Source organism: Pantherophis guttatus, chromosome 6, assembly GCF_059756535.1.
Source record: "Pantherophis guttatus breed Tessera chromosome 6, ASM5975653v1, whole genome shotgun sequence".
NCBI lineage: Eukaryota > Metazoa > Chordata > Lepidosauria > Squamata > Colubridae > Pantherophis > Pantherophis guttatus.
In genome coordinates this window covers 4,494,070-4,521,077 of record NC_142068.1, presented here as the reverse complement: position 1 = coordinate 4,521,077, position 27,008 = coordinate 4,494,070, and the positions used below count along the sequence as shown (strand labels likewise).

The 27,008-nt window shown below is 46.9% G+C and overlaps 1 protein-coding gene across 2 annotated transcripts in view; it reads right to left on the bottom strand.

Annotated features, from left to right (window-relative positions):
* The window catches only part of DIS3L2 (DIS3 like 3'-5' exoribonuclease 2), a 249,347-nt gene that overhangs the window by 57,107 nt on the left and 165,232 nt on the right, over positions 1-27,008 (bottom strand). For both annotated transcript variants that reach the window (XM_087872025.1, XM_087872024.1), the window contains one exon: positions 24,368-24,601. In XM_087872025.1, coding sequence (XP_087728151.1) covers positions 24,368-24,601 — 234 coding nt within the window. The remainder of the gene's footprint in view (positions 1-24,367; positions 24,602-27,008) is intronic.

Sequence of the window (27,008 nt, the reverse complement as noted above, 5' to 3'; positions counted from 1 at the left end):
AGAGAGAGAGAAATGAGAGGGGGGAGAAAGAGAAATGAGAGAGATGAAAGAGAGAGAAATGAGAGAGAGAGAGATGAGAGAAAGAAAGAGAGGGAGGGAGAAAGAGAGAAAAATGAGAGAGATGAAGGAGAGAAATGAGAGAGAGAGAGAGAGAGAGAGATGAGAGGGAGAAAGAGAGATGAGAGAGAGATGAGAAAGAGGGAGAGGGAGGGAGAAAGAGACAGAAATGAGAAAGAGAGATGAGAGAGGGGGGAGAAAGAGAGAGAAATTAGAGAGAGAGAGATGAGAAAGAGAAATGAGGGGGAGAAAGAGAGAGAAATGAGAGAGAGACAAAAGAGAGAGAAAGAGAGGGAGGGAGAAATGAGAGAGAGAGATGAGAGGGAGAAAGAGAGAGATGAGAGGGAGATGAGAAAGAGGGAGAGGGAGAGGGAGGGAGAAAGAGACAGAAATGAGAAAGAGAGATGAGAGAGGGGGGAGAAAGAGAGAGAAATGAGAGAGAGATGAAGGAGAGAAATATGAGAGAGAGAGAAAAATGAGAGGGGGGAGAAAGAGAAATGAGAGATGAAAGAGAGAGAAATGAGAGAGAGAGATGAGAGAGAGAGAGAAATGAGAGGGGGGAGAAAGAGAAATGAGATGAAAGAGAGAGAAATGAGAGAGAAAGAGAGAGATGAGAGAGAGAGAGAAATGAGAGGGGAGAAAGAGAAATGAGAGAGATGAAAGAGAGAGAAATGAGAGAGAGAGAGAGAGAGAGATGAGAGAAAGAAAGAGAAGGAGGGAGAAAGAGAGAGAGATGAGAGAGAGAGATGAGAGAGAAGGGGGGAGAAAGAGAGAGAAATGAGAGAGAGACAGAGATGAGAAAGAGAGAAATGAGATGGGGGAGAAAGAGAGAGAAATGAGAGAGAGACGAAAGAGAGAGAAAGAGAGGGAGGGAGAAATGAGAGAGAGAGATGAGAGGGAGAAAGAGAGAGATGAGAGGGAGATGAGAAAGAGGGAGAGGGAGAGGGAGGGAGAAAGAGACAGAAATGAGAAAGAGAGATGAGAGGGGGGGAGAAAGAGAGAGAAATTAGAGAGAGAGAGATGAGAAAGAGAAATGAGGGGGAGAAAGAGAGAGAAATGAGAGAGAGAGATGAGAAAGAGAGAGAGGGGGGAGAAAGAGAGAGAAATGAGAGAGAGATGAAAGAGAAATGAGAGAGAGAGATGAATGAGAGAGAGATGAGAGAAAGATGAGTGAGAAAGAAAGAGAGGGAGGGAGAAAGAGAGAGAAATGAGAGAGATGAAAGAGAGAGAGAAAGAGAGGGAGGGAGGCTGGCTTTCTTTGCAACCGTTTCCCCTTCTGAGCCCAAAGGAAAATTAACCGGCTATTAAAGAGCAACGGCTCGATTAAGCGGTTTTATCTGTCGGTTGGCATTTGATGCAGCCCCCGCGTTGGCTCATTAGGTGCCGTGCCAATTCTTAGCTCCTCTGCAGGGCATCCATCGGAAATCGAGACAAGCCGGCTGGCCGAGATGAAACTCGCTGCCGTCCCTGAAGCTTGAAGCAAAGGCAAGGGAGGGTCTGAAGGAGATTCATCCTGGGGTCCACGTCAACAACAACAACAACACACCACACACACACTTTGGGATCACTAATCCAGGGCACACATCAGGTTGCAGCCAGGTGGGAATTGCCAAATTTCCATAATATAAACAATAAATAAAATAAATAACAGAGAAACAGAACCTGGGAGATTGTGAGTCCTGGTCCTGCTTTAGCTATGAAAGTCGGATGGGTGACTTTGGGCCAATCGCCAGGAGACTGGGAGTTCTAGTCCTGCTTTAGGGATGAAAGCTGATTGGGTGACTTAGGGCCAATCGCCAGGAGACTGGGAGTTCTAGTCCTGCCTTAGAGATGAAAGCTGATTGGGTGACTTTGGACCAATCGCCAGGAGACTGGGAGTTCTAGTCCTGCCTTAGAGATGAAAGCTGATTGGGTGACTTTGGGCCAATCGCCGGGAGACTGGGAGTTCTAGTCCTGCTTTAGAGATGAAAGCTAATTGGGTGACTTTGGACCAATTGCCAGGAGATTGGGAGTTCTAGTCCTGCCTTAGGAGTGAAAGCTGATTGGGTGACTTTGGGCCAATTGCCAGGAGACTGGGAGTTCTAGTCCTGCCTTAGAGATGAAAGCTGATTGGGTGACTTTGGGCCAATCACCAGGAGACTGGGAGTTCTAGTCCTCCCTTAGGGATGAAAGCCAGTTGGGTGACTTTGGGCCAATCACCAAGAGACTGGGAGTTCTAGTCCTCCCTTAGGGATGAAAGCCGGTTGGGTGACTTTGGGCCAATCGCCGGGAGACTGGGAGTTCTAGTCCTGCCTTAGGGATGAAAACTGATTGGGTGACTTTGGGCCAATCGCCGGGAGACTGGGAGTTCTAGTCCTGCCTTAGGGATGAAAGCTGATTGGGTGACTTTGGGCCAATCGCCGGGAGATTGGGAGTTCTAGTCCTGCCTTAGGGATGAAAGCTGATTGGGTGACTTTGGGCCAATCACCAGGAGACTGGGAGTTCTAGTCCTGCCTTAGGGATGAAAGCTGATTGGGTGACTTTGGGCCAATCGCCGGGAGATTGGGAGTTCTAGTCCTGCCTTAGGGATGAAAGCTGATTGGGTGACTTTGGGCCAATCACCAGGAGACTGGGAGTTCTAGTCCTGCCTAAGGCATGAAAGCTGACTGAGAGTCTTTGGGCCAATCACCAAATAATGTGCCATTATTTCTTGGAAACCGCGGAGGCCCATTCAAGAGAGCCATTTGGGGCAGTGGAGGAGCGCACAAAACTTGCCCTTCGGCAGAGGACAGAATTGGCAGCCAGGCAGGACGTCCCGGTGGGAGGGAGAGACAACCAGCCCATCCATCACTCCGCGTTTCAGAAATGCTTCTTTCCGGTTCATTGACTCCTGGCACAAAAGGGCCGTTCTTTGTACAAGGAGATGGGACTCTACTGGGAAGAGAATTTGGGGAGGGGATTGGCTGGGGACAGAGACCCTCAGAGGCCATCTGAAGAAGGAGGCCAATCGATGGAGCTGGCCATGGGGTGGGGTCCCGGGAGGAGGAGGAGGACCTCTGAGTGGGAGGCATTTCAGGTCCGCAAGAAAACAACCAATCCAGGACCGCCACCCCCGGTCTCCTTCCTCTTCCTCCTCCTCCTCCTCCTCCAACAATCTGTTTATAACAGAAGGGGGGGAAGAGGGATGGAGGGAGGGGAAAAGAGAGAGGGAGGAAGAGAGGGAGAAATAAGGAAGGAGGGAGAAAGGAGAAGGAGGGAGGGAAAGGGAAGAAAATAAGAAGGGAGGGAGGGAGGGAAAAGAGAGGGGGAGGGAAATAAGGAGGGAGGGAGGAAGGAATGAAGGGGAAGAGAGAGAGGGAGGGAGAGAGGGAGAAATAAGGAAGGAGGGAGGGAGGAGAAGGAGGGAGGGAAAGGGAAGAAATAAGAAGGGAGGGAGGAAGGGAAGGGAAAAGAGAGAGGGAGAAATAAGGAGGGAGGGAGGAAGGAATGAAGGGGAAAAGAGAGAGGGAGGGAGAGAGGGAGGGAAATAAGGAGGGAGGGAGGAAGGAATGAAGGGGAAAAGAGAGAGAGGGAGGGAAAGAGGGAGAAATAAGGAAGGAGGGAGGGAGGAGAAGGAGGGAAAGGGAAGAAAATAAGAAGGGAAGGAGGGAGGAAGGGAAGGGAAAAGAGAGAGGGACGGAAATAAGGATAGAGGGAGGGAGGAAGAAATGAAGGGGAAAAGAGAGAGAGAGGGAGGGAGCGCATGCTCCCATTGCGAACCAGTAGTAAAGGTAAGTAGAACCCACCCCTGCCCAGCTTGCTTTCATACCTAAGGCGGAACTAGAACTCACCGTCTCCTGGTGATTGACCAAAGTCACCCAGATTGCTTTCATGCCTAAGGCAGGATTAGAACTCAGAGTCTCAGAGTTTTCTAGCCTGTCGCCTTCACCACTAGAGCAAACTATCTGTCTTCTCATGGAATTCAGAGCACAGTTTTTTGGTTTTTTTTGAAAGGTGCCCTGGGCTTCTCGTTATGCGTTAAAGGTTGATTTGTACCTGCCCAAACTAGGCGCCTTACTTAAACGATAAACCTGAGATCTGGATGAGGAGCAGGGATGGGGATGGCTTTTAATTAACGTTTTACAGAAGCCTTTCTCAGCTAGGCTTTCCCAGAAGCCAAGGGCTTCTTGCAAGAGAGCCTAATTGAAAAACTAAATATAAACATCGCTTTTTGAACTCGGCGCGCCACGCAGCGCGGCGGTGGGAATTTTTACGCCCTGTGACCTAAACTGCTGGTCTGATGCTTGGCTGCTCTTACAAACCTTGTCGAATGGGAACGGCGTGTGGGGCAGAATCGAATTGTATTTATTATGAAACTGGGGTGGTTTTTTTTTTTTTTTTCCTTTTTTGCAATTTTTTTAACGCACGGGTTCAGCGAGAGAGCTGACCATTATTTTAAGGGTTCTTCCAGCGTCAAAAAAAAAGTCAAGCGTTCCAAGCACTTAACTTACAAATTTAGCTCGCTGTTTTCGTTTGTGTTTTTAATTTAATTTAATTTAAATTTTTTTTTAGCTGCCTGGTTGGGCGCTGGGGAAGGGCAACCCTACCGTTCAAATAAATAAATAACCAATAATTCATGAGCCACAGCAATCCCTGAAGTAGCCGGCTGTGGTTAACAAAAGTTTTAAGCTTTCTAATGATATGGGTTAGTCTGAAAAGGCGTTTCTACTCTCCTCCTGGTTTTGGGGTTTGTTTTTTTTTGGCTCCCATAGAATAAAACGAGGAGGAACGATGACTCAGGGGTTAAAGACACTGAGCCTGTGAGCTGGAAAGTTTGAGACCTGGTTTGAGATCTGCGTGCCGTGCGATGGGGGTGAGCTCCCGTTCCTTGCTCCAGCTCCTGCCCACTTAGCAGTCTGAAAGCAGGCAAATCTTAATCATCATCATCTTCCTTTAATGACCCCGTAATCCCTTGCAGGGTGGAGTCGGGGCAACTGAATGGAGCTAGCAGAGTGTTTTACTGGCCGGATGCCCTTCCTGTCACCAGCGCGGAGTTTTGTTCGGCAGATATATTCTCATTGTGCCCAGAGAGAGAAATATCGGCTTCTATCTAGGATCGAACTCACAGCCTCCTGATTGTGAGGCGAGAGCTCCACCTCTAGGCCGTTGCATCGCTCCATTTGAAAGCAGGGAAATGTGAGTAGATAAATAGGCACCACTTCGGTGGGATGGTAACAGCATTCTGTGCGTCTTTGGCATATAGCCTTGCTGGCCCCTTGACCATGGAAGTGTCTTCAGCCAACGCTGAACCCAGGCACAAAGTGAGGAATGTGATATACACACTGCAGTGAGACCTGTCCAGATATATACACTGGAGAAACAAAACAGTCAGTTCACAAACAAGTGGCACAACATAGGAGAACAAATCCATCTGGACAGGATTCAGCATTCCGTCTGCATTCAAAATACAAAGGCTGCCCTTTTGAAAACAGCAAAGTCCACATTCAGGAGAGAGCTGGATTGAAAGAGGGGTCAAAGAGGCCATCTATGTCAAAATTGAACAGCCCTTTCTCAACGGAGGGGGAGGGAGGGATGTGACATCATCTACCTCCTGTCTCCTACAACACGGTCCATTCAGCAGTTCCAAGAAGGCTCCACACCAATGGTGGAATTCAATTTTTATTTTACTACCGGTTCTATGGGCATGGCTTGGTGGGTGTGATGTGGCTTGGTGGGCGTGGCAGGGACAGGATACTGCAAAATCCCCATTCCCACCCCACTCCAGGAGAAGGATACTGCAAAATCCCCATTCCCTCCCCACTCCTAGGGGAAGGATATTGCAAAATCTCCATTCCCACCCCACCCTGGGGCCAGCCAGAGGTGGTATTTGCCGGTTCTCTGAACTATTCAAAATTTCCACTACCAGTTCTCCGGAACCTGCTGGATTTCACCCCTGCTCCACACCCATTTGCACTCAGGCGACCCTGAAGACACAGATCAACCTCCAAGTGGCCTCAACAACTCTCTGAAAGGATGCAAATGACTTTATACTCCTTGTCTGCAAGGAGTATAAATCCTTCCATTCCCCACCATCCAGTCAGAGCTGAAGAAGCTTCTTGGATGAGAAGCGAAACGTCTTCAAAGAAAAAATAAGAAAATCCAGTTGCCTCTTGAAAAAAAGCATCTTTGGGATCTCCATCCCTCTGATGTTTTCATTGTCAATTCCAAAGATGGTTGATCGACCTGCTTCCATCAGTTTGGTCTTCTTTGCATTTAATCTCTCTTCCATTTCTTCGTTCTGCCGACAGACATTTCGCATTTTGAAAATATCTTAGCAAGACGCAGGTTATTAATCTTTTTTTTCCCCCCTCCAATTTTAAAAACCACCTTCTTCTTCTTCTTCTTCTTCTTCTTCTTCTTCTTCTTCTTCTTCTTCTTCTTCTTCTTCTTCTTTCTTCTTTCTTCTTTCTTCTTTCTTCTTTCTTCTTTCTTCTTTCCACTTCAAGCTTCCCTTCTTAGGATGCCGTGCCTCGTGCGTCTTCGTTTTGAAAACTTAAAACCCAGGTCGCAAGAAGCGTCTCGTGGCAGAAGCGAATGGAAAAGGCTGGGTAAGAAGTTCCTAGTCGGAAGGGAGATACGGAAAACGCAATTGCAAAGGATTTCATTCAAGAGGGAAAATGCCAGCGTGTCTCTATGGAAAGTCATAAAGAGCAGATGAAAACCGAAAGGCTTAAATATTCAGGAAACGGTAGGGTGGGGGGGGGGAAAGGAAGGATAAAGATATGAACAGCTTAGAACAGTTTCCCGGCATCCGGAAAGCAAAACGTTCAGAAGGAACTAGCCCAGGATGCTGAGAATACAAAGGGTCCTCGACTTATGACCATTATTGCAGAGGTGGTATTCAGCTGGTTCAGACCGGTTCGCCCGAACCGGTAGCAGAAATCCAAGATGGGCCAGTCCCTGCTCTATGCCATCCTATTTAGGCATATTTTTGAGGCCGGGTGCATGCACGGAAGGGACACCCGCCAGCAAAGCACATGTGCGGAAATCTGGCGCGCTCTCACATTTGCGACCGGAAGGGAAAGTAAGTGAATGCCACCCCTGCATTATTGGGATCAGAATTTCCGTTGCTAAGCAGCGCGGTTGTTCAGTGAGTCATGCCCGATTCTTTTGGCCGCGGTTGTTAAGCGAATCGTTGCAGTTGTGAATTCAATCACGCAGTCCTTAGGCAGATCTGGCTTCCCCCCACCTTGACTCTGGCTTGTCAGGAAGTAGCTGGGAAGGTGGCAAACGGAGATCAGTCAATGAGAGCCAGTTCGGTTCTGGCTTGGAAACCAGGAGACGGTGAGTTCTAGTTCTGTCTTACGCACGAAATCCAGCCGGGTGACTTTGGATGCGTCCCTAAGCATAGCACAAAAGCCAGTTGGGTGACTCTGAGCCTATCACCAGGAGACGGGGAGTTCTAGTTCCATTTTAAGCACGAAAGCCAGCTGGGTGACTCTGAGCCTATCGCCAGGAGACGGGGAGTTCTAGTCCCATTTTAAGCATGAAAGCCAGCTGGATGACTCTGAGCCTATCGCCAGGAGACGGGGAGTTCTAGTCCCATTTTAAGCATGAAAGCCATCTGGGTGACTCTGAGCCTATCGCCAGGAGACGGGGAGTTCTAGTTCCATTTTAAGCATGAAAGCCATCTGGGTGACTCTGAGCCTATCGCCAGGAGACGGGGAATTCTAGTCCCATTTTAAGCACAAAAGCCAATGGGTGACTCTGAGCCAATCACAAGGAGATGGGGAGTTCGAGTCCCATTTTAAGCACGAAAGCCAGCTGGATGACTCTGAGCCTATCGCCAGGAGACGGGGAGTTCTAGTCCCATTTTAAGCACAAAAGCCAATGGGTGACTCTGAGCCAATCACAAGGAGATGGGGAGTTCGAGTCCCATTTTAAGCACAAAAGCCAGCTGGGTGACTCTGAGCCTATCGCCAGGAGACGGGGAGTTCTAGTCCCATTTTAAGCACGAAAGCCAAATGGGTGACTCTGCGCCAATCACAAGGAGATGGGGAGTTCGAGTCCCATTTTAAGCACGAAAGCCAAATGGGTGACTCTGAGCCTATTGCCAGGAGATGGGGAGTTCTAGTCCCATTTTGAGCAGAAGACAAGGAAAAGATTTTATTTATTTATTTAGAAAATATATATCGCCGCCTATTCACACATGGCGACTCAAAAGATGCTTTTGAGGTTGGGAACCCGGCATCCCGAACCCGGAGATCAAAGCGGCAGGGCCTGCTCCCCGGCAAGGCCACTCTGGATGACAATCTGCCTGGGTTGCTGCTGCTGCTGACTCCTTCGCTTTTTAAATTAAAACCATCCCTCGCCGGCCCTGTTTTCCATCTGACCCCTTCAGTCAAGAACGCACTTTCTTCCTCTGTCATGGTAACCTTGGCGCAGGCATCCTGGAGAAACCTTCCCTCTTTTGACAGAAATATAAGCCTCTCTTTCCTAAAAGCTTTCCAACCCCGAGAGCATCCTCCTCGCGAGAGCTCAGGGACATGAGTTTTGTGTGTGTGTGTGTGTATATATACACACTCTCACCGTGGAAAAGAGAGCTGGGTGCCAGCCGGGTGCGCGCAATCCTTCCATCAAAGCTCAGCGCCGGGTTTCGCTTCCAAAGCCCTTAACATCTTGGCCGGAGTTCGTTTTCCAAGGCAGGATTCCCAATTTTTGCGGCCTCGGGCACAAGCTAAAAATACGGAACGGTACGGAGAAGGGGAGCGGTGAGCCAGCAGGATTTCGCTCCAAGCGGCTTTTTTTTTTTTTTAATTTTTTTTTTGGGATGCTCTGACATCTTTTTCGATTTAATTTAGCTCATGTTTCGTTTGGGTCGCCCGAATTGGCCCAAGGAAGACCGGGGGGGGGGGAAGAGATATGGGATTTGGGGGTGGGGGGCAATTTATTTTTTTCCAAAGCACAAGAAGGCAGGATTAAGAAACGACGGATGGAAACGGATCAAGGAAGGGAAGCAACCTGGAATTAAGGAGAAACTTCCTGACGGGGAAGCAAAGGAGCCCGTGGAACAGCTTGCCACCAGAAGTTGTAGGTGCTCCATTACTGGAGGTTTTTAAGATAGTCACTTGTCTGAAATGGGATAGGTTCTCCTGCTTGAGCAGGGGGCTGGACTAGAAGACCTCCAAGGTCCCTTCCGCCTCTACTCCGATGGATTGACTTTGGCCAAATCGACATCTTCTGGAGGGCGGAGGGGCTCCATGTAGCTCCATTTTACCAGCTCCATGTAGGCTGGGGACGATTGGAAGTACAGCCCAACGCTGGGTGGGTGGGGGAGGCCAATAAGGGGGGTCTTTGGCTCCGAACGGACTTCAGATCCCCCAATCTGACATTTTTCCCCCGGTGAACTCGGGGTTTCCCTAGGGCAGAGCTCCGGTTTTCCTTTCCTAACCTCCTCTTTGACTTAATTAATAACAGTCCTTTTCGGCAGTCACGGTTCAGCGGCGGGAGATTAGGGCTGTTCTGCCAATTCCTTTTTTTTTTTTCCCCTCTCTCTTTTCTCTCTCTCTTTTTTTTTTTCCCTCTTCAAAAACAAATGTGTCTCTCAAGAAGCTTTGACGTCACCTTCCCCCCTCTCGACCACTACAAAGGAGAAAGAGGGGAGGAATTTCGGATGGAAAACCAGCACAGAAGTCCCACCGCTGAGAACTGAAGGAGGGAATATCGATGAAGTCATCTGGGCAAAGCCAGAAGCTCGTCTCTCTCCGATGCAAGGCCCTGGGTTCGAGTTCCGGCCTGGAACCAGGCCTTCTTGAGGTTTTCACAAAGGGGCTTCCTGGACTGGACTTTCTGTTTTTTTTTTTTTTCCTTTTGAAGACATTTCGCTTCTCATCCAAGAAGCTTCTTCAGTTCTGACTGGAGGGTGGGGAAAGGAAGGATTGATACTCCTTGCAGACAGCTGCTCATTTGCATCCTTTGAGAGCAGAGAGCATCTTCAAACTTGGCAGCTTTAAGACTTGTGGACTTCAACTCCCAGAATTCTCCAGCCAGCAAAACTTTAAGACTTGTGGACTTCAACTCCCAGAATTCCTCAGCCAGTATGCTGCCAAGTTTGAAGACCTCTGTTTTAGAGGCCCGTTGAAGCACTTGGAGCTTTGTCTGTGTCCTTAGCTGACCCTCAGGATTTATATTCCTTTTTTTTTTTTTTTTAATTTGATTTATATGCCGCCCTTCTCCGGAGACTCAGGGCGGCTTACAATGCATTAAGCAATAGCCTTCATACTTTTGTATATTTATACAAAGTCAGCTTATTGCCCCCACAAACTGGGTCCTCAATTTACCTACCTTAGAAAGGATGGAAGGCTGAGTCAACCTTGAGCCTGGTGAGATTTGAACTCGCAGTAATTGCAGGCAGCTGGATGTTAAATGCTGCCTTAGTAGGAGGCATTAGCCTCCTACGCCACTCAGGCTCCTTTGTATCCTCAAATGACCAGCTGTCTGCAAGGAATATAAACCCTTCCATTCCCCACCATCCGGTCAGAGCTGGAGAAGCTTCTTGGATGAGAAGCGAAACGTCTTCAAAAGGAAAAACAAAAAAACCCAGTTGCCTCCTGAAAAAAGCACCGGGATGACTGAGAATCTCTACAGACTTCTTCAGACTTTTCTGACAGTGGATGTTTGAGCCAATTGCTTGGATGGCCTCTGGTCCCACTTCGTTCTCCTCTTGAGTTCTTTCTTTCTTTCGTCTAATGAAGAGAAGGACTAGGGGTGACAGGAAAGCAGTCTTCCGATATTTGAGGGGAAGAAGGGAGAAAGAAAGAAAGAAAGAAAGAAAGAAAGAAAGAAAGAAAGAAAGAAAGAAAGATAGAAAGAGAAAGGAAGGAAGGAAGGAAGGAAGGAAGGAAGGAAAGAAGGAAGGAAGGAAGGAAGGAAAGAAAGAAAGAAAGAAAGAAAGAAAGAAAGAAAGAAAGAAAGAAAGAGGAAGGAAAAAGTAAGAAAGAAAGAAAGGAAGGAAAAAGAAAGAAAGAAAGAAAGAGAAAGAAAGAAAGAAAGAAAGAAAGACAGAAAGAAAGAAAGAAAGAAAGAAAGAAAGAAAGAAAGAAAGAAAGAAAGAAAGAAAGAAAGAAAGTCAGTCCAGTTGCTTTTGGGACAGGCGACAGGATAGCATTCTCCCAATATTTGAGAATATTTCTCCTCTTGAGTTCTTCCTTGGCTAATAGTCCAATGAAGAGAAGGACCAGGGGTGACAGGATAGCAGTCTTCCGATATTTGAGGGGCTGCCACTAGAAAGGAGGAGTCAAGCTATTCTCCAAAGCCCCTGAAGGCAGGACAAGAAGCAACGGATGGAAACTAATCAAGGAGAGAAGCAACCTGGAATTAAGGAGAAACTTCACAACAGTGAGGACAATTCACCAGCGGAACTGCATGCCACCAGAAGTCATCACTGGAGGTTTTTAAGAAGAGATTGGACAGCCACTTGTCTGAAATGGTACAGGCTTGGAACTAAGGATAAATTTCCTGACTGTGGGAACAATTAATCCGTGGAACTACTTGCCTCCAGAAGTTGTGAATGCTCCATCACTGGAGGCTTTTAAGAAGCGACTGGACAGCTGTTTGTCTGAAATGGAAGAGAGCCTCCTGATTGAACTGTTGGGTTGTTATTCTGAGACTCTGAAAGAGTGCAGAGAAAAGCAACAAAGATGATCAGGGGTCTGGAGACTAAAACTTAAGAAGAACGGTTGCAGGAATTAGGTATCTTAGTCTAATGGAAAGAAGGACTAGGACCTGATAGCAGTATTCCAATATTTGAGGGGATGCCGTAAAGAAGAGGGGGTCAACCTATTCTCCAAAGCCTCTGAAGCAGGGGTGAAATGCTCCCGGTTCGGACCGGATCGCCCAATCCGGTAGCGATGGAGGCAGGTGGTTCGGAGAGCCGGTAGCAAAAATCCCTGCCCCCCTTCCCCCCCCATGCCCAGCTGAGCCGCACAATCATAAGAGGCTTTTTTTTTTTTTACTTTTAAAAGCATTTTTTCTACAACCTCTTCGGCCGAAAATATGCTTTTAAAAGTTAAAAAAAAAAAAGCCTCTGATGATCGCGCGGCTCAGCTGCAATCATCAAAGGCTTTTAAAAGAAAAAAACCCTTTTTTTTCTTTTAAATGCTTCTGACGATCCAAGCTGAGTTGCCTGATCGTCAGAGGCATTTAAAAGAAAAAAAGCCTCTGCCGATCAGGCAACTCAGCTGGGGTCGTCAGAGCCTTTTGAAAGCATTTTTTTACAACCTCTTCGCCAAAGAGGTTGTAGAAAAAATGGTTTTAAAAATTAAAAAAAAAATTAAAACATGGCCACGCCCACCCAGTCACATTACCCCCCCACACCAAGCCACGCCCACAGAACCGGTACTAACAAATTTTACATTTCACCACTGCCCTGAAGGCAGAACAAGAAGCAATGGGTGGAAACTCGTCAAGGAGCCTTGGTAGTACAGTGGTCTAAAGCACCCTGTTATTAAGAACAGCTGCCTGCAATTACTGCAGGTTCGAATCTCGCCAAGGCTCAAGGTTGACTCAGCCTTCCATCCTTTCTAAGGTAGGTAAATTGAGGACCCAGTTTGTGGGGGCAATAAGATGACTTTGTATAAATATACAAAAAGGATGAAGGTTATTGCTTAACGCATTGTAAGCCGCCCTGAGTCTCCGGAGAAGGGCGGCATATAAATCAAATCAAATAAATAAATAAATAAATAAGGAGAGAACCAACCTAGAAAGAAGGAGAAAATTTCCTGACAATTAACCAGTGGAACTGCTTGCCACCAGAAGTTGTGGGTGCTTCATCGCTGGAGGTTCTTAAGAAGAGATTGGACAACCGAGGTGTCCTGACCATGGCTGGCTCAGGAATTCCTGGAATTGAAGTCCACGGGTCCATAAAGGGGCAGGCAACTCCCGCTCCTGAATTCTGGAGGCTTGAACCCACCACAAAACCAGTATGATGTCCCCACCCCCATCCCCGGAGACACCATTCCCATTAGCACATGGCCCCAGGGATACAGTCCTGGGGGTGGGGGTGGGGGGGGTAGGGGGCTCTGACAGCAGAGAGACCCAAGCAACGTCCCCTTCCCTGCGGCCCCTCAACTTTTCAATGCTCTCAGCCTGCCTGCTGTCCTAACTGAACAAGTGCCTTTGAAGAACGAATGAAAGAAAGAAAAATGAAGAAAAGAGGGGTGGGGTGGGGTAGAGCCTCATCCATCACTGACACGGCTGTTTTCAAAAGATCTGACATTCTGCGGTGGGAAGGACACCCCCAAACACACACAGATCCTGATGGGGGGGAGGGGGGGAGGGAGGCCCAGAGGAGTCAGGGCAAGGAAGCCGGCATTCAGAAGGAGCTGAGATTAGCCCAGGATGAGGTTACTCTAGTCCAAGGGTCTCCAACCTTGGCAACTTTAAGGCTTGTGGACTTCAACTCCCAGAATTCCTCAGCCAGCAAAACTTCTCCCAGAATTCCTCAGCCAGCAAAACTTTAAGACTTGGGGACTTCAACTCCCAGAATTCCTCAGCCAGCCAAACTTTAAGGCCTGTGGACTTCAACTCCCAGAATTCCCCAGCCAGCAAAACTTTAAGGCTTGTGGACTTCGACTCCCAGAATTCCTCAGCCAGCAAAACTTTAAGGCTTGTGGACTTCGACTCCCAGAATTCCTCAGCCAGCAAAACTTTAAGGCTTGTGGACTTCGACTCCCAGAATTCCTCAGCCAGCCAAACTTTAAGGCTTGTGGACTTCGACTCCCAGAATTCCCCAGCCAGCAAAACTTTAAGGCTTGTGGACTTCAACTCCCAGAATTCCTCAGCCAGCAAAACTTTAAGGCTTGTGGACTTCAACTCCCAGAATTCCTCAGCCAGCAAAACGTTAAGGCTTGTGGACTTCAACTCCCAGAATTCCTCAGCCAGCAAAACGTTAAGGCCTGTGGACTTCAACTCCCAGAATTCCCCAGCCAGCCAAACTTTAAGGCTTGTGGACTTCAACTCCCAGAATTCCTCAGCCAGCAAAACGTTAAGGCTTGTGGACTTCAATTCCCAGAATTCCTCAGCCAGCAAAACGTTAAGGCTTGTGGACTTCAACTCCCAGAATTCCTCAGCCAGCAAAACTTCTCCCAGAATTCCTCAGCCAGCAAAACTTTAAGACTTGGGGACTTCAACTCCCAGAATTCCTCAGCCAGCCAAACTTTAAGGCTTGTGGACTTCAACTCCCAGAATTCCTCAGCCAGCCAAACTTTAAGGCTTGTGGACTTCAACTCCCAGAATTCCTCAGCCAGCAAAACGTTAAGGCTTGTGGACTTCAACTCCCAGAATTCCTCAGCCAGCAAAACTTCTCCCAGAATTCCTCAGCCAGCTAAACTTTAAGACTTGGGGACTTCAACTCCCAGAATTCCTCAGCCAACCAAACTTTAAGGCTTGTGGACTTCAACTCCCAGAATTCCTCAGCCAGCCAAACTTTAAGGCTTGTGGACTTCAACTCCCAGAATTCCTCAGCCAGCCAAACTTTAAGGCTTGTGGACTTCAACTCCCAGAATTCCTCAGCCAGCCAAACTTCAAGGCTTGTGGACTAGCTCCAGTTGCAAATAATTCCTAGAGGAATTTTGAGGTTGCCCCAGATGGGTGGTGGAAGAGAAGAAATATCATCGGCATCTTCAAAAAGAGGGTTGACTTGGGAATTGACACACTACCAGTCAGTTTGATGCCTACATGAGCCACGGTGGCGCAGTGGTGAGAGTGCAGTACTGCAGGCTACTTCTGCGGACTGCCGGGTGCCTGCAATTTGGCAATTCAAATCCCACCAGGCTCAGGGTTGACTCAGCCTTCCGTCCTTCCGAGGTCGGTAAAATGAGGACCCGGATTGTTGGGGGCAATAGGCTGACTCTGTAAACTGCTTAGAGAGGGCTGTAATAGCACTGTGAAGCAGTATATAAGTCTAAATGCTATTGCTATTCCTATAATGGCCAAGATTTTCCAATGTTGATGAACGCTTGGATAAGCATATTAAATTCATAGGCAACATTTTTGCATATCTATGGAGATTCTCAGCCATGGTTGGTTGTCTCAAAGGTGCTTTTTCCAAAGGCAGCTGGACATTCTTGATTTTTCCTTGAAGACGTTTTGCTTCTCATCCAAGAAGCTTCTTGAGCTTCTCCACCGTTCAGTCGGGACTGAAGAAGCTTCTTGGATGGGTAGTGAAATGTCTTCAAGCAAAAAAGAAAGAAAGAAAGAAAGAAAGAAAGAAAGAAAGAAAGAAAGAAAGAAAGAAAGAAAGAAAGAAAGAGAAAGGGGGAGGAAGGAAAGAAGGAAGGAAGAAGAAGGAAGGAAGGAAGGAAGAAAAAGGAAGGAAGGAAGAAAGGAAGAAAGGAAGGTAGGAAGGAAAGAAAGGAAGGAAGGAAGGGGAAGGGGAAAGAAAAAAGAGAGAAAGAAAAGGAAGAAAGAAAGGGAAAGGGAAAGGGAGAAAGAAAGAAAGAAAAAGAAAGGAAGGAAGGAAAGAAAGAGAGAGAAAGAAAGAAAGAAAGAGGGAAAGGGGAAAGAAGGAAAAAAGTAAGTAAGAAAGAAAGAAAGGAAAGAAAGGAAGGAAGAAAGGAAGGTAGAAAGAAAAAGAAAGAAAGAAAGAAAAAGAAAGGAAGGTAGGAAGGAAGGAAAGAAAGAAAGGGGAAGGGGAAGGAAGGAAGGAAGGAAAAAAGAAAGAAAGAAAGAAAGAGAGAGAAAGGGAAAGGAAGGAAGAAAGAAAAAGAAAGGAAGGTAGGAAATAAAGAAAGAGGGAAAGGGAAAGGGGAAGGGGAAGGAAGGAAGGAAAAAAGAAAGAAAGAAAGAAAGAAAGAAAGAAAGAAAGAAAGAAAGAGAGAGAGAGAGAGAGAAAGGGAAAGGGAAAGGAAGGAAGAAAGAAAAAGAAAGGAAGGTAGGAAAGAAAGAGGGAAAGGGAAAGGGGAAGGAAGGAAGGAAAAAAGAAAGAAAAAAAGAAAGAAAGAAAGAAAGAAAGAGAAAGGAAGGAAGAAGGAAGGAAGGTAGGAAGATAGAAAGAAAGGAAAAACAAAGAAAGAAAGAAAGAAAGAAAGAAAGAAAGAAAGAAAGAAAGAAAGAAAGAAAGAAAGAAAGGTCCAGTTGCTTTTGGGACAGGCGACAGGGTAGCATTCTCCCAATATTTGAGAATCGAATCACAAAGAAGAGGAGGAGGTCAACCTGTTCTCCAAAGCCGCTGAAGGCAGGACAAGAAGCAACGGATGGAAACTCATCAAGGAGAGAAGCAACCTAGAGCTCAGGAAAAATGTCCCGATTAATTAAACAAGTAATCAGTGGGACAGCTTGACTCCAGAAGCTGTGAAATGCTCCAGCTTCTGGAGTCTTCTGAAGAGACTGGACAATCGTTTTTGTCTGAAATGATATGAGATCTCCTGCCCTAGCAAGGGGGTTGGAGTAGATGACCTCCAAGGTCCCTTCTTCCGACTCTTGTTCTTCTGCTATTCCTTTCTGCTTCCTTGCCCCTTAATCTTGGCCTGTCCTCCCGGGGGCCACATCTTGGAATAAAGTCTTTTTTTTTTTAAATGCCAGGCCTCTTTGTGAAGTCCTCTCCCCAAGGATACACAGAACGGGGTCCCTTGTTGACTCAACCGGCAGCTGCCACCGTCGGGCAGCCCTGACTCCAGAAAGGAAAGTCCAGCTTTACAAACCCCACCAAACTTTGTCCTGAGTCCTGTATTTATTGGATGACAAATGGTGTTATTGTTGTCTGCTTTGAGGAAGGGGGGTGGTGGTTGGGGTATAAAAACACGTTTTGCATCCGTGAGGGTTGTCGCAACCACAACAGTCCCTTGTCACCGACGAACACAATCAGTCACGGGCCTGAGCTGCAAGCAGGAACATTAAAAAATAAAAATAAAAATAAAAAAATTTAGCGGCGTAGCCGGAGCTGCACGTGCCTTATCCGAATCCCACAATGGGAGCCCTTTTTGACGCACCCGTTTACTGGCAGGTGAAAGAATGCAAACTTTGAGACGCGATCCGCCGTCGCACGGAGGCTTAAGGCGGGACCCCCGGTTTCCTTCACTCAACAAGGGTTGACTCAAGGGGTCGAAAGGGAAGGGCTGATTGGCTGACAGTCACTGGCAGGAATTAATTCTTGGAAGGCCGAAACGGCCTAGAAGCCAAGATTGGGGTGACAAAAGGAGAACCAAAACAGCCGGCCGTGTCCCAGGATGGTCGGTAGCGAAAGAACAAGGAAAGATTTGGATGCGGAAGCTAACCTAGGAGAGAAGCAACCTGGGATGAAGGAGGAAATTTCCTGACAGGGAGAACAATTAACCAGTTAATTCTGATTTGCCATCAGAAGTTGTGAATGCTTCATCACTGGAGGTTTTTAAGAAGAGACTGGACAGCCATTAGTTTGAAAATGGTATAGGGCAGTGATGCCGAATGCGGGGGGGAACGCGGGGGGGGTCACGTGTGCACGTGCCCCGCCCTCTACACAAGCGTGTGTGACACCCCCCCCCACTCTCCCTCTGCTTTTGGCATGCGATGGCATGGTAAACCCAGTAGGCCCGGTTTTCGCCCTCCCCAGGCTCTTTCTTGGAGACTGGGGAGGGTGAAAACAGCCTTCCCCATTCCCCCGGAGGCCCTCCAGAGACCGGAAACAGCCGGTTTCCCGACTTCCGGTGGGCCCGGCAGGCCTGAAAATCAGCTGGCTAGCACGAGCATGCGCGCTGGAGCTGAGCTAGGGCAACGCTCGCGTGCCCACATATATGGCTCCGTGTGGCACAGGTGGCACGTGTGCCATAGGTTCGCCATCACAGGTATAGGGCAGGGGTGGGTTCTAAATTTTTTTACTACCGGTTCTGTGGGCGTGGCTTATTTTGTGGGCGTGGCTTGATGGTCATGTGACAATTCTTTAGGATTTAGCAGGGGTCTACCAGGCTTTTAATTGCTTGCAGAGCTGTATCGGTCTACCCATTTGTTTTGGAGGCACCAGTCTACTCATGTGTTTTTGGAGGCACCGGTCTACTCATTTCTTTTTGGAGGCACCGGTCTACCCATTTGTTTTTGGAGGCACCGGTCTACCACCAAACTGCCTTTTAACACTGATCAGCTGTAGGGCGGCCCTTTGAAGCCCCGCGGCAAGAGTTTAAACAGTTTTTTTCCTTCTAGCTGATCAGCTGGGACTCGGGAGGCAGCAATAGATTGGGGGTGGGGCCAAATAAAAGGTAAGAATAATGCATGGGAGCGGAGGGTGGGCAGAACCAGTTCGGTGATGTCATATCGTCACCGCTACCGGCTCGGTGGAACCGGGCCAAACCGGGAGGAACCCATCACTGGTATAGGATCTCCTGCCTCAGCACGGGGTTGGATTAGAAGGCCTTTCTTTCTTGAGTCCCTTTCTTGCCAGTTGCTAAGTGAGTTGATTGCCAAGCGTCTGAATTTGGCTCCGGTATCCACGGGGATGCTAAAATTGTTCGCAAGCGTAAAAAAAAAAAAAAAAAAAAACGGTCCTAAATCAGTGCAGTTGGAACTTCAAAATTCGAACTTCGACTACTTGTAATAGCATTTTGTGTTCTTGCTATAAGGAAGTGGCTGTCCACTCCAGCTCATTTTAGGCGATCCACCGGAGGGTATTTTTTTTTAACAGAAATTGAGTCTCTTTAGCAGCGTTCCAGACGCTCTTCCAAGCTAAAAGGCCACGAAGCCACGTATCCGATGCTAAATTCTGGAGAACCAGGTCTCCAAGGCGAAGGCAGCCATTCTGCAGACTTCAAGAGGAATGTCTCCTTTCGTCCATCGCTCTTTCTCCTCGCCATTTACGCCGGCTGGGCATTGTCCAGCTTCTCCAGAGGGAACCTCTCGATTAGCTCCCGAGGCAACCCCCCGATTCAAAGCGGTTCTTGCCGAAATCAATCTTGCAAAAGGACAGATTGGCTGGGAGGGTTTTTTTTTTTTTTTTGCACAGGCCCGGGTGCTGGAACGAATGGAAAACAACAGGGGCCGGTAACTTTAAAACACCATGGCTACGACGGGACACGGTAGAGAAATGGAAGGATTAAAATGGCAAAGGGGGTGAGGTGGAAATGGAAATGGAAAGGATTAAAATCGGCATGCATCGTGGAAAGACAAGCTTGCGTCTTGCGTGTTTATCAGCGCAGGGCAGGGGTGAAATCCAGCAGGTTCTGACAGGTTCTGGAGAACCGGTAGCGGAAATTTTGAGCAGTTCGGAGAACCGGCAAATACCGCCTCTGGCTGGCCCCAGAGTGGGTGGGAATGGGGATTTTGCAGTATCCTTCCCCCAGGAGTGGGGAGGGAATGGAGATTTTGCAGGATCCTTCCCCCAGGAGTGGGGAGGGAATGGGGATTTTGCTGTATCCTTCTCCTGGAATTGGGGAGAGAATGGGGATTTTGCAGTATCCTTCCCCTGCCACGTCCACTAAGCCATGTGCACCAAGCCACACCACAGAACAGTCGTAAAAAAATTTGGAATTCAACACTGGTGCAGGGATAGGTGAGCAAGGAGGGGAATCGGCTACAGAGGAATTATGGAGTCTGTCATCTGCACCTCTATCACTGACTGATTTGATTCTGCAACCCAACAAGACAGACACAGACTTCAGAGGATCGTTAGAACTGCAGAAAAAACAATGGCTACCAACCTGCCTTCCATTGAGGACCGGTATGCTGCACGAGTCAAAAAGAGGGCTGGGAAAATATCTACAGAGTCCTCGCATCCTGGACATAAACTGCTTCAACTCCTACCCTCAAAACGACGCTACAGAGCACTGCACCCCAGAACAACTAGACACAAGGACCCAACAATCCTCCTCCTCCTCCTTGACTCCACAAACCCCACTCCCTTCTAGTCCTGATGATGTTATCTAGTTGGGTCATGAGGAAGGAGGAAACCACCAAACTCAGAGAGCACTAAAGACCCCACAATTTTCCTCCAATCCACAAACCTCACTCCCTTCCAGTCCTGATGATGTTACCTAGTTGGGTCATGAAACGTCTGCAAGGAAAGCACCAAGGACCATACAGTTCAACTATGAGCTACAAATATCCGCTTCTCGTAGAAGAAGGCTTTTTACTGGCAGACTATCCTGGCCAAATAATGGCCATTGGATAACCAACAGTTGGGAGGGACCGAGCATGTGAAGTAACATATTTACAATTGCAGTTTTGGGTCCTTGTGGTAGGAAACTGCCAGTAAAAATATTTACTTCCAAAAGCAAGCGCCTCAGCCAAGCCTCTGAATGGTTCGAGCCCTATGTTTAATTATTTGGATTAAAGAGACGCAAATGTTGTGTGTTCCCATCAACAACTAAAACACTGCAAAGCGGAGGGATCTGAAGGTGTGCTTAAAATCCCCTGGCAGAAGCCCAACGAAAAGCTGCAAATTGTCAAGATAAATACATCCGGGCAGTTCTCGACTTACAACTGTCCATTTAATGACCGTTGGAAGCTACCGTTGCGGTCCGCCAGCAGCCTGTGGAGCTGACAGCAGAGTCGGACAGCGATGAGGCTGAGGAAGAACAGGGGCCAGTCCTGGAGGCTGGGGAAGGCCCGAACGAGGGCTCTGCGTCGGAGGCAGAGATGGGGCCAGGGCCATCGGGGAGTGATGTGCGGACTTTGGAGCCTCCAGAGGCTGACAGCAGAGAGGCAGAGGAACAGGAGGAGCCTGTTCCTAGTGCACGTATGAGAAGAGCTGCCAGAAGGCAGGAGCAGCTAAAGCAGAGAGGACGACTCAGGAGTAAGGCCAAGAGATGATTGGCCTCTCCCAAAAGGTTTAAAAGACCAGCAACGGCTCTCGGGCTCTTTGTCCGGAAAACAACGTTGATAGATTTGTTTCTTGTCTTGCTGCATTTATTTCTTGTCGGTGTCTTCTGCTCCTGAACTTTTGCCAAGAAAAGCCTTTGGCAGGTTGCCTAATTAGACCAAGGTTGGTGATAAGGCTGAAGGATTGTGCTATGAAGAGTTTGTTTTGAATTAGTTTGGACTACACTGAGAATGAGTTAATTCTCAGCTGTTCTAATAAAGTCTGTTTGTTTTGGAACTGATTGCGTCTACTTGGGCCTGGGTCACAACAGATATCATGGCACTGAAAAAAAGAGAATGGATAAAGACATCTTACGACCGTTTTTCACGCTTACGACCGTTGCAGCATCCCCAGGGTCACATGATCAAAATCGCTTGGCAAGTGATTCATGTTTATGACGGTTGCAGCGTCCTGGGGTTGCGCAATCCCCCTTTGGCGACCTTCTGAGAAGCAAAATCAACGGGGAAGCCAGATTCACTTAACAACCGTGCGGCTAACTTAATACCTGCAGTGATTCACTTAACAACTGTGGCGGGAAAGATCGTAAAATGGGGCAAAACTCACTTAACAACTGTTTCGCTTAACAACAGAAATCTTGGGCTCTATTATGGTCGTAAACCAAGGACTGCCTGTACGCACTTAACTTAAGCCTTGAAAGCCCATTAATGACAAAAGTAATACAGGTAGTCCTCGACTTACAACCGCAATTGAGCCCAAAATTTATGTCGCTAAAGTGAGAAATTTGTTCAGTGAGCTTTGCCCCGTTTTATGACTTTTCTTGCCATGTTTGTTAAGTGAATCACTGCGGTTGTTCAATTAGTAACCCGGTTGTTAAGTGAATCTTAGGGGCCTGGTGGCTCAGCAGTCTGAAAGCATTGTGATTAACACCAGCTGTCTGCAATTATTGTAAGTTCAATTCTCACCAGGCTCAAGGTTGACTCAGCCTTCCATCCTTTCTAAGGTAGGTAAATTGAGGACCTAGTTTGTGGGGGCAATAAGCTGACTTTGTATAAATATACAAAAAGTATGAAGGCTATTGCTTAACGCATTGTAAGCCGCCCTGAGTCTCCGGAGAAGGGCGGCATATAAATCAAATTAAAAAAAAAAAAATCTGGTTTCCCCACTGGTCAGACGGTTGCAAAAGGGGATCCTGGGACCATAGGACACCGCAACCGTCATAAATGCAAGTCAGTTGCCAAGCATTTTGTTGAAACTTGAATTTTGATCAGGCACAAACGCGAGTCGGTTTGCCAAGCATTTTCTGAATTTCGATCATGTGATCGCAATGGTCGTAAGTGTGGAACAACGGTCCTAAGCCACTTTTTCTCAGTGCCGTTGTAACTTCGGTCACTAAGTGAACTGTTGTACGTCGAGGACCGCCGGTACATTTTATTCCTCTCTCCGATATTCTCAAAGGGGCTTGCGGACCCCAGGAACCGCTTCCTCGCCAGATGAAAAATGGGGCATCGCGACGCTCCCAGACAGCAAAAATGGGATCGGCGGCCTCCTTTAAGACGGTCGCCCAACCTCGTCACAACAACAAAACAACACCCATCAAGATTAATGACGGCAGTTAGCTCTGCTTGCCAATCTGACAGATCGCTCTCTTTTCAAAAGCCGACTCCGTTTTTTTCACACGGCCGGCGGCTTCGCAAGGATTTCATCCGTCAAATCGCAAGACCCCCACAAAACACCCCATCACGAGACCCTTCCCCCTACAAAAACAAAAAACAGCCCGGAGTAATGCTTTAGGGAAAAAAAAAAAAAACAACAACCAAGGTTGGAATGAAGACGGGACACAAAAGGGGGAAAAAATCGAGGCTTGGCAATTAGGCCGTTTTCCCACACAGCGTCTCTATCTGTGCTACTGCAGCCAAAAACTCCAACACAGTTCTGGGCTGCATCAACAGAGGGATAGAATCAAGATCACGTGACGTGTTAATACCACTTTATAAGGCCTTGGTGAGGCCACACTTGGAATAATGCGTCCAGTTTTGGTCGCCACGATGTAAAAAAGATGTTGAGACTCTAGAAAAAGTGCAGAGAAGAGCAACAAAGATGATTAGGGGACTGGAGAGGGTAAAACATAGGAAGAAGAGTTGCAGGAATTGGGTTTGTCTAGTCTAGTGAAGAGAAGGACCAGGAGTGACATGATAGCAGTCTTCCAATATCTCAGGGGCTGTCACAAAGAAGAGGGAGTCAAGCTATCCTCCAAAGCACCTAAGAGTAGGACAGGAAGCAATGGGTGGAAACTAATCAAGGAGAGAGGCAACTTAGAACTAAGGAGAAACTTCCTGACAGTGAGAACAATTAACCAGTGGAACTGCTTCCTACCAGAAGTTGTAAATGCTCCAACACTGGAAGTTTTTAAGAAGATGTTGGATAACCATTTGTCTGAGGTGGTGTAGGGTTTCCTACCTGGGCAGGGGGTTGGACTAGAAGACCTCCAGGGTCCCTTCCAACTCTCTTATTCCATTCCATTCCATTCCATTCCATTCCATTCCATTCCATTCCATTCTTTTATTCTTATTCTATTCTTTGATTCTTATTCTTATTCTATTCTATTCTTTGATTCTTATTCTGTTCTTTGATTCTTATTCTATTCTTATTCAGGGGCTGCCACAAAGAAGAGGGAGTCAAACTATCCTCCAAAGCACCCGAGAGCAGGACAAGAAGCAATGGGTGGAAACTAATCAAGGAGAGAAGCAACCTAGAACTAAGGAGAAACTTCCTGACAGTGAGAATAATTAACCATGCAACAGCTTGCCTGCAGTGGTGAGTGCTCCACCACTGGAGGCTTTTAAGAAGAAATTGGACAACCATTTGTCTGAAATGGTACAGATTCTCCTGCTTCAGCACGGGGTTGGACTAGAAGACCTCTAAGGTTCCTTCCAACTCTTGCTATTCTGAGCTTTGGTAGTAAATAGATAGGAATCTCTTAGTGCCATGTCTAAGTCCCTTTAGACCAGAGGTCTTCAAACTTGGCAGCTTTAAGACTTGTGGACTTCAACTCCCAGAATTCTCCAGCTGGCTGGAGAATTCTGGGAGTTGAAGTCCACAAGTCTTAAAGCTGCCAAGTTTGAAGACCTCTGCCTTAGATTAATTCTGTGTTTCTCAACCGTGGCCACTTTAAGACGGATGGACTTCAACTCCCAGAATTCCCCAGCATAGCAAAGCTGGCTGGGGAATTCTGGGAGTTGAAGTTCATCCATCCAGGTGTCTCTCAACCTTGAAGTCAACCTGAACTCAATCCATCTCGGTGTTTCTCAACCGTGGCCACTTTAAGACGGGTGGACTTCAACTCCCAGAATTCCCCAGCATAGCAAAGCTGGCTGGGGAATTCTGGGAGTTGAAGTCCACCTGTCTTAAAGTAGCCATGGTTGAGAAACACTGCCTTACTTCAAGAGTGAATGACACCCATGGTGCCTTCAAACATATCTAGCCTGGCTTCACTTTTCTGCAGGTGTGATTTTCCAGAACCATATTATCAATTTTTATTAATTGGAATCTGAATTAAGCCACAATCCTCACCTGGTCCAAGCGAAGAGCCCCGTCCGCGAAGCGCTGTTGACGCAGCTGCTTGGCGATCCGGTGGAGGTTCTGGATGGCTTGGTGGACCTCAGCCACGGTGTGGCAGGAGGAGATGGGGGGCAGCTCCTCTGCCCCAAAGACCCTTTCCGGATTCTCAATCATGCTCTGAGCGTGGTCGTAGCTGAGCTTCGCGCAGGATTGGATCACGGTCCGCCCGAACCATTCGTCGAGGATCTGGAACGTCAAGATGAGAAAGAACGTTAAGGACAGCAGGGGTGGAATTCACTTACTTTCCTTACCGGTTCACAAATGTGAGCGCGTGTGCATCCATGCATATGCCTGGCCTTCTGTGCATGCACCTGTCTAAATAGGATGGCACATCCAAACATAAAACCATCTTCAAATTATTAAGACCAGCTGCCTGCAATTACTGTAAGTTCGAATCTCGCCAAGGCTCAAGGTTGACTCAGCCTTCCATCCTTTCTAAGGTAGGTGAAATGAGGACCCAGTTTGTGGGGGCAATAAGCTGACTTTGTATAAAATATACAAAAGAATGAAGGCTATTCCTAAACGCACTGTAAGCCGCCCTGAGTCTCCGGAGAAGGGCGGCATATAAATCAAATAAAAATAATAATAATAATAAAAAAAAAATTCAATTACACACAGGGTGTCGCTTGGTTACAAATCTTTTGTGCATCTTCACCATGTTCATAGCTTGCAGTTTACCTAAATTCTTACATTATCGATCTAATATATATCTATGTATTATTATCCTCACTGATTGTTTATTTGACCATCGCTATTTTTCCCCTCATTTTGTACAAAATATTCTAAGATTTGAATTAATTGATATTATAAACATTCATTTCATCACTAAATCGGTCTACTTCTTTATATTTTATGTAAGTCTAGAATTCTTGTATTATAAAAATCTCTATTGTCTTTCATTTCCATATTCTTTTTATCTAACCATTGATAAAATAAGTCCCATATCTTATAATATTGTTTATCTTCTTGTTCTCTAATTTCAAATGTCAATTTACTCATTTCAGCACATTCCATGATTTTCTTAATGACTTCCTCTTGTGTTGGTATTTTCTCATTTTTCCAATTTTTAACAAACAGAATTCTAGCTGCCGTTAATACATTCACAATCAGGTATCTCAATTCTCTATTATATATTTCAGGTATAATCCCCAATTTAAAAAAATCTCTGGTTTAAAATCTATGTGTTTTTTTGTCATTTTTTTTCCCGACCATGTGTGGATTTTAGTCCAGTATCTTTTGGCTTCTGCACATGTCCACCACATATGGTAATATGAACCCGGTATCTGATGACATTTCCAACATTTTTCAGATTTATTCTCGAACATTCTGGCTATTTTCGTCGGGGGTAAATGCCACCTGTAGAACATCTTGCATAAATTTTCTTTATATGCAGTTGACATTGTCATTTTATAATTTTGCAAGGTGCCACCGTTCTTAGGTCAACCCCTTGCAATTGTTAAATTAGGACAGATAGTCCTCGTTTAGAGACTGTTCAAAGTGACAGCGGGGGTGGAAGAAGTGACTTACGACCGTTTTTTCACACTTATGACCGTTGCAGCTTCCCCACGGTCCCGCGATCAAAATTCAGAAGCTTGGCAACTATGGTTCATCTTGATGACGGTTGCCTTATCCCTTCCTGCCTTCTGTGACCTTGGCAAAGCCAGATTCGCTTAAGACTCGGGTTACTAACTTAAATCACGGCAGTGATTTGCACCCGGAAGCTCCAACTGGTCCAGAATGCGGCCGCGCGAGTAATTATGGGAGCAACATGGCGCTCACATGTAACACCTCTTCTACGCGAGCTGCACTGGCTTCCGGTGGCATTCCGAGTGCGCTTCAAGGTGTTGGTTCTTACCTTTAAAGTGCTCCATGGCTTAGGACCTGAGTGCTTACGAGACCACCTACTGCAACCGATAACCTCCCACCAACCAATACGCTCTCACAGAGTAGGCCTACTCATAGTACCATCATTAAAACAATGTCGTCTAGTAGTTCCAAGGGAGAGAGCCTTCTCTGTGGGGGCACCTACTCTTTGGAACAAAATACCCCCCTGGAATACGAATAATCCCAGATCTTCGCACTTTCCGACGTGCCCTGGAGACCTTTCTGTTTCAACAAGCAGGGCTAGCATAAACATCTAAATTCTATGCCAAGGTCTTAGCAGATACACCGAGTTGACTCAATTTATTATGTACTGTTTATTAAAAAAATAAATAAATTATTATATGTATATGAAATCTTATTCTGTCCACCGCCCTGAGTCCTTCGGGAGAAGGGTGGTATAGAAATTCAATAAATAAATAAATAAATAAATAAATAAATAAATAAATAAATAAATAAATGACGGTGGAAAGGAAGGTCGTAAAATGGGGCAAAACAAATATTTGGCTTAGCAACAAGAACTTTTGGGCTCCATGGTGGCCGTAAATTGAGGACTAGCTGTATCTCATATTGCTGGGGAAAGCACTAAATGTCGGCAGCCATAGGAATGCTTCACCAAGGAAGACATGTGTCCTTGGGACATGATGGCGCATAAAGCACCCCCCGCCACACACACACACACACCCCTCCCTCTCCTCTTCATCTATCTCAT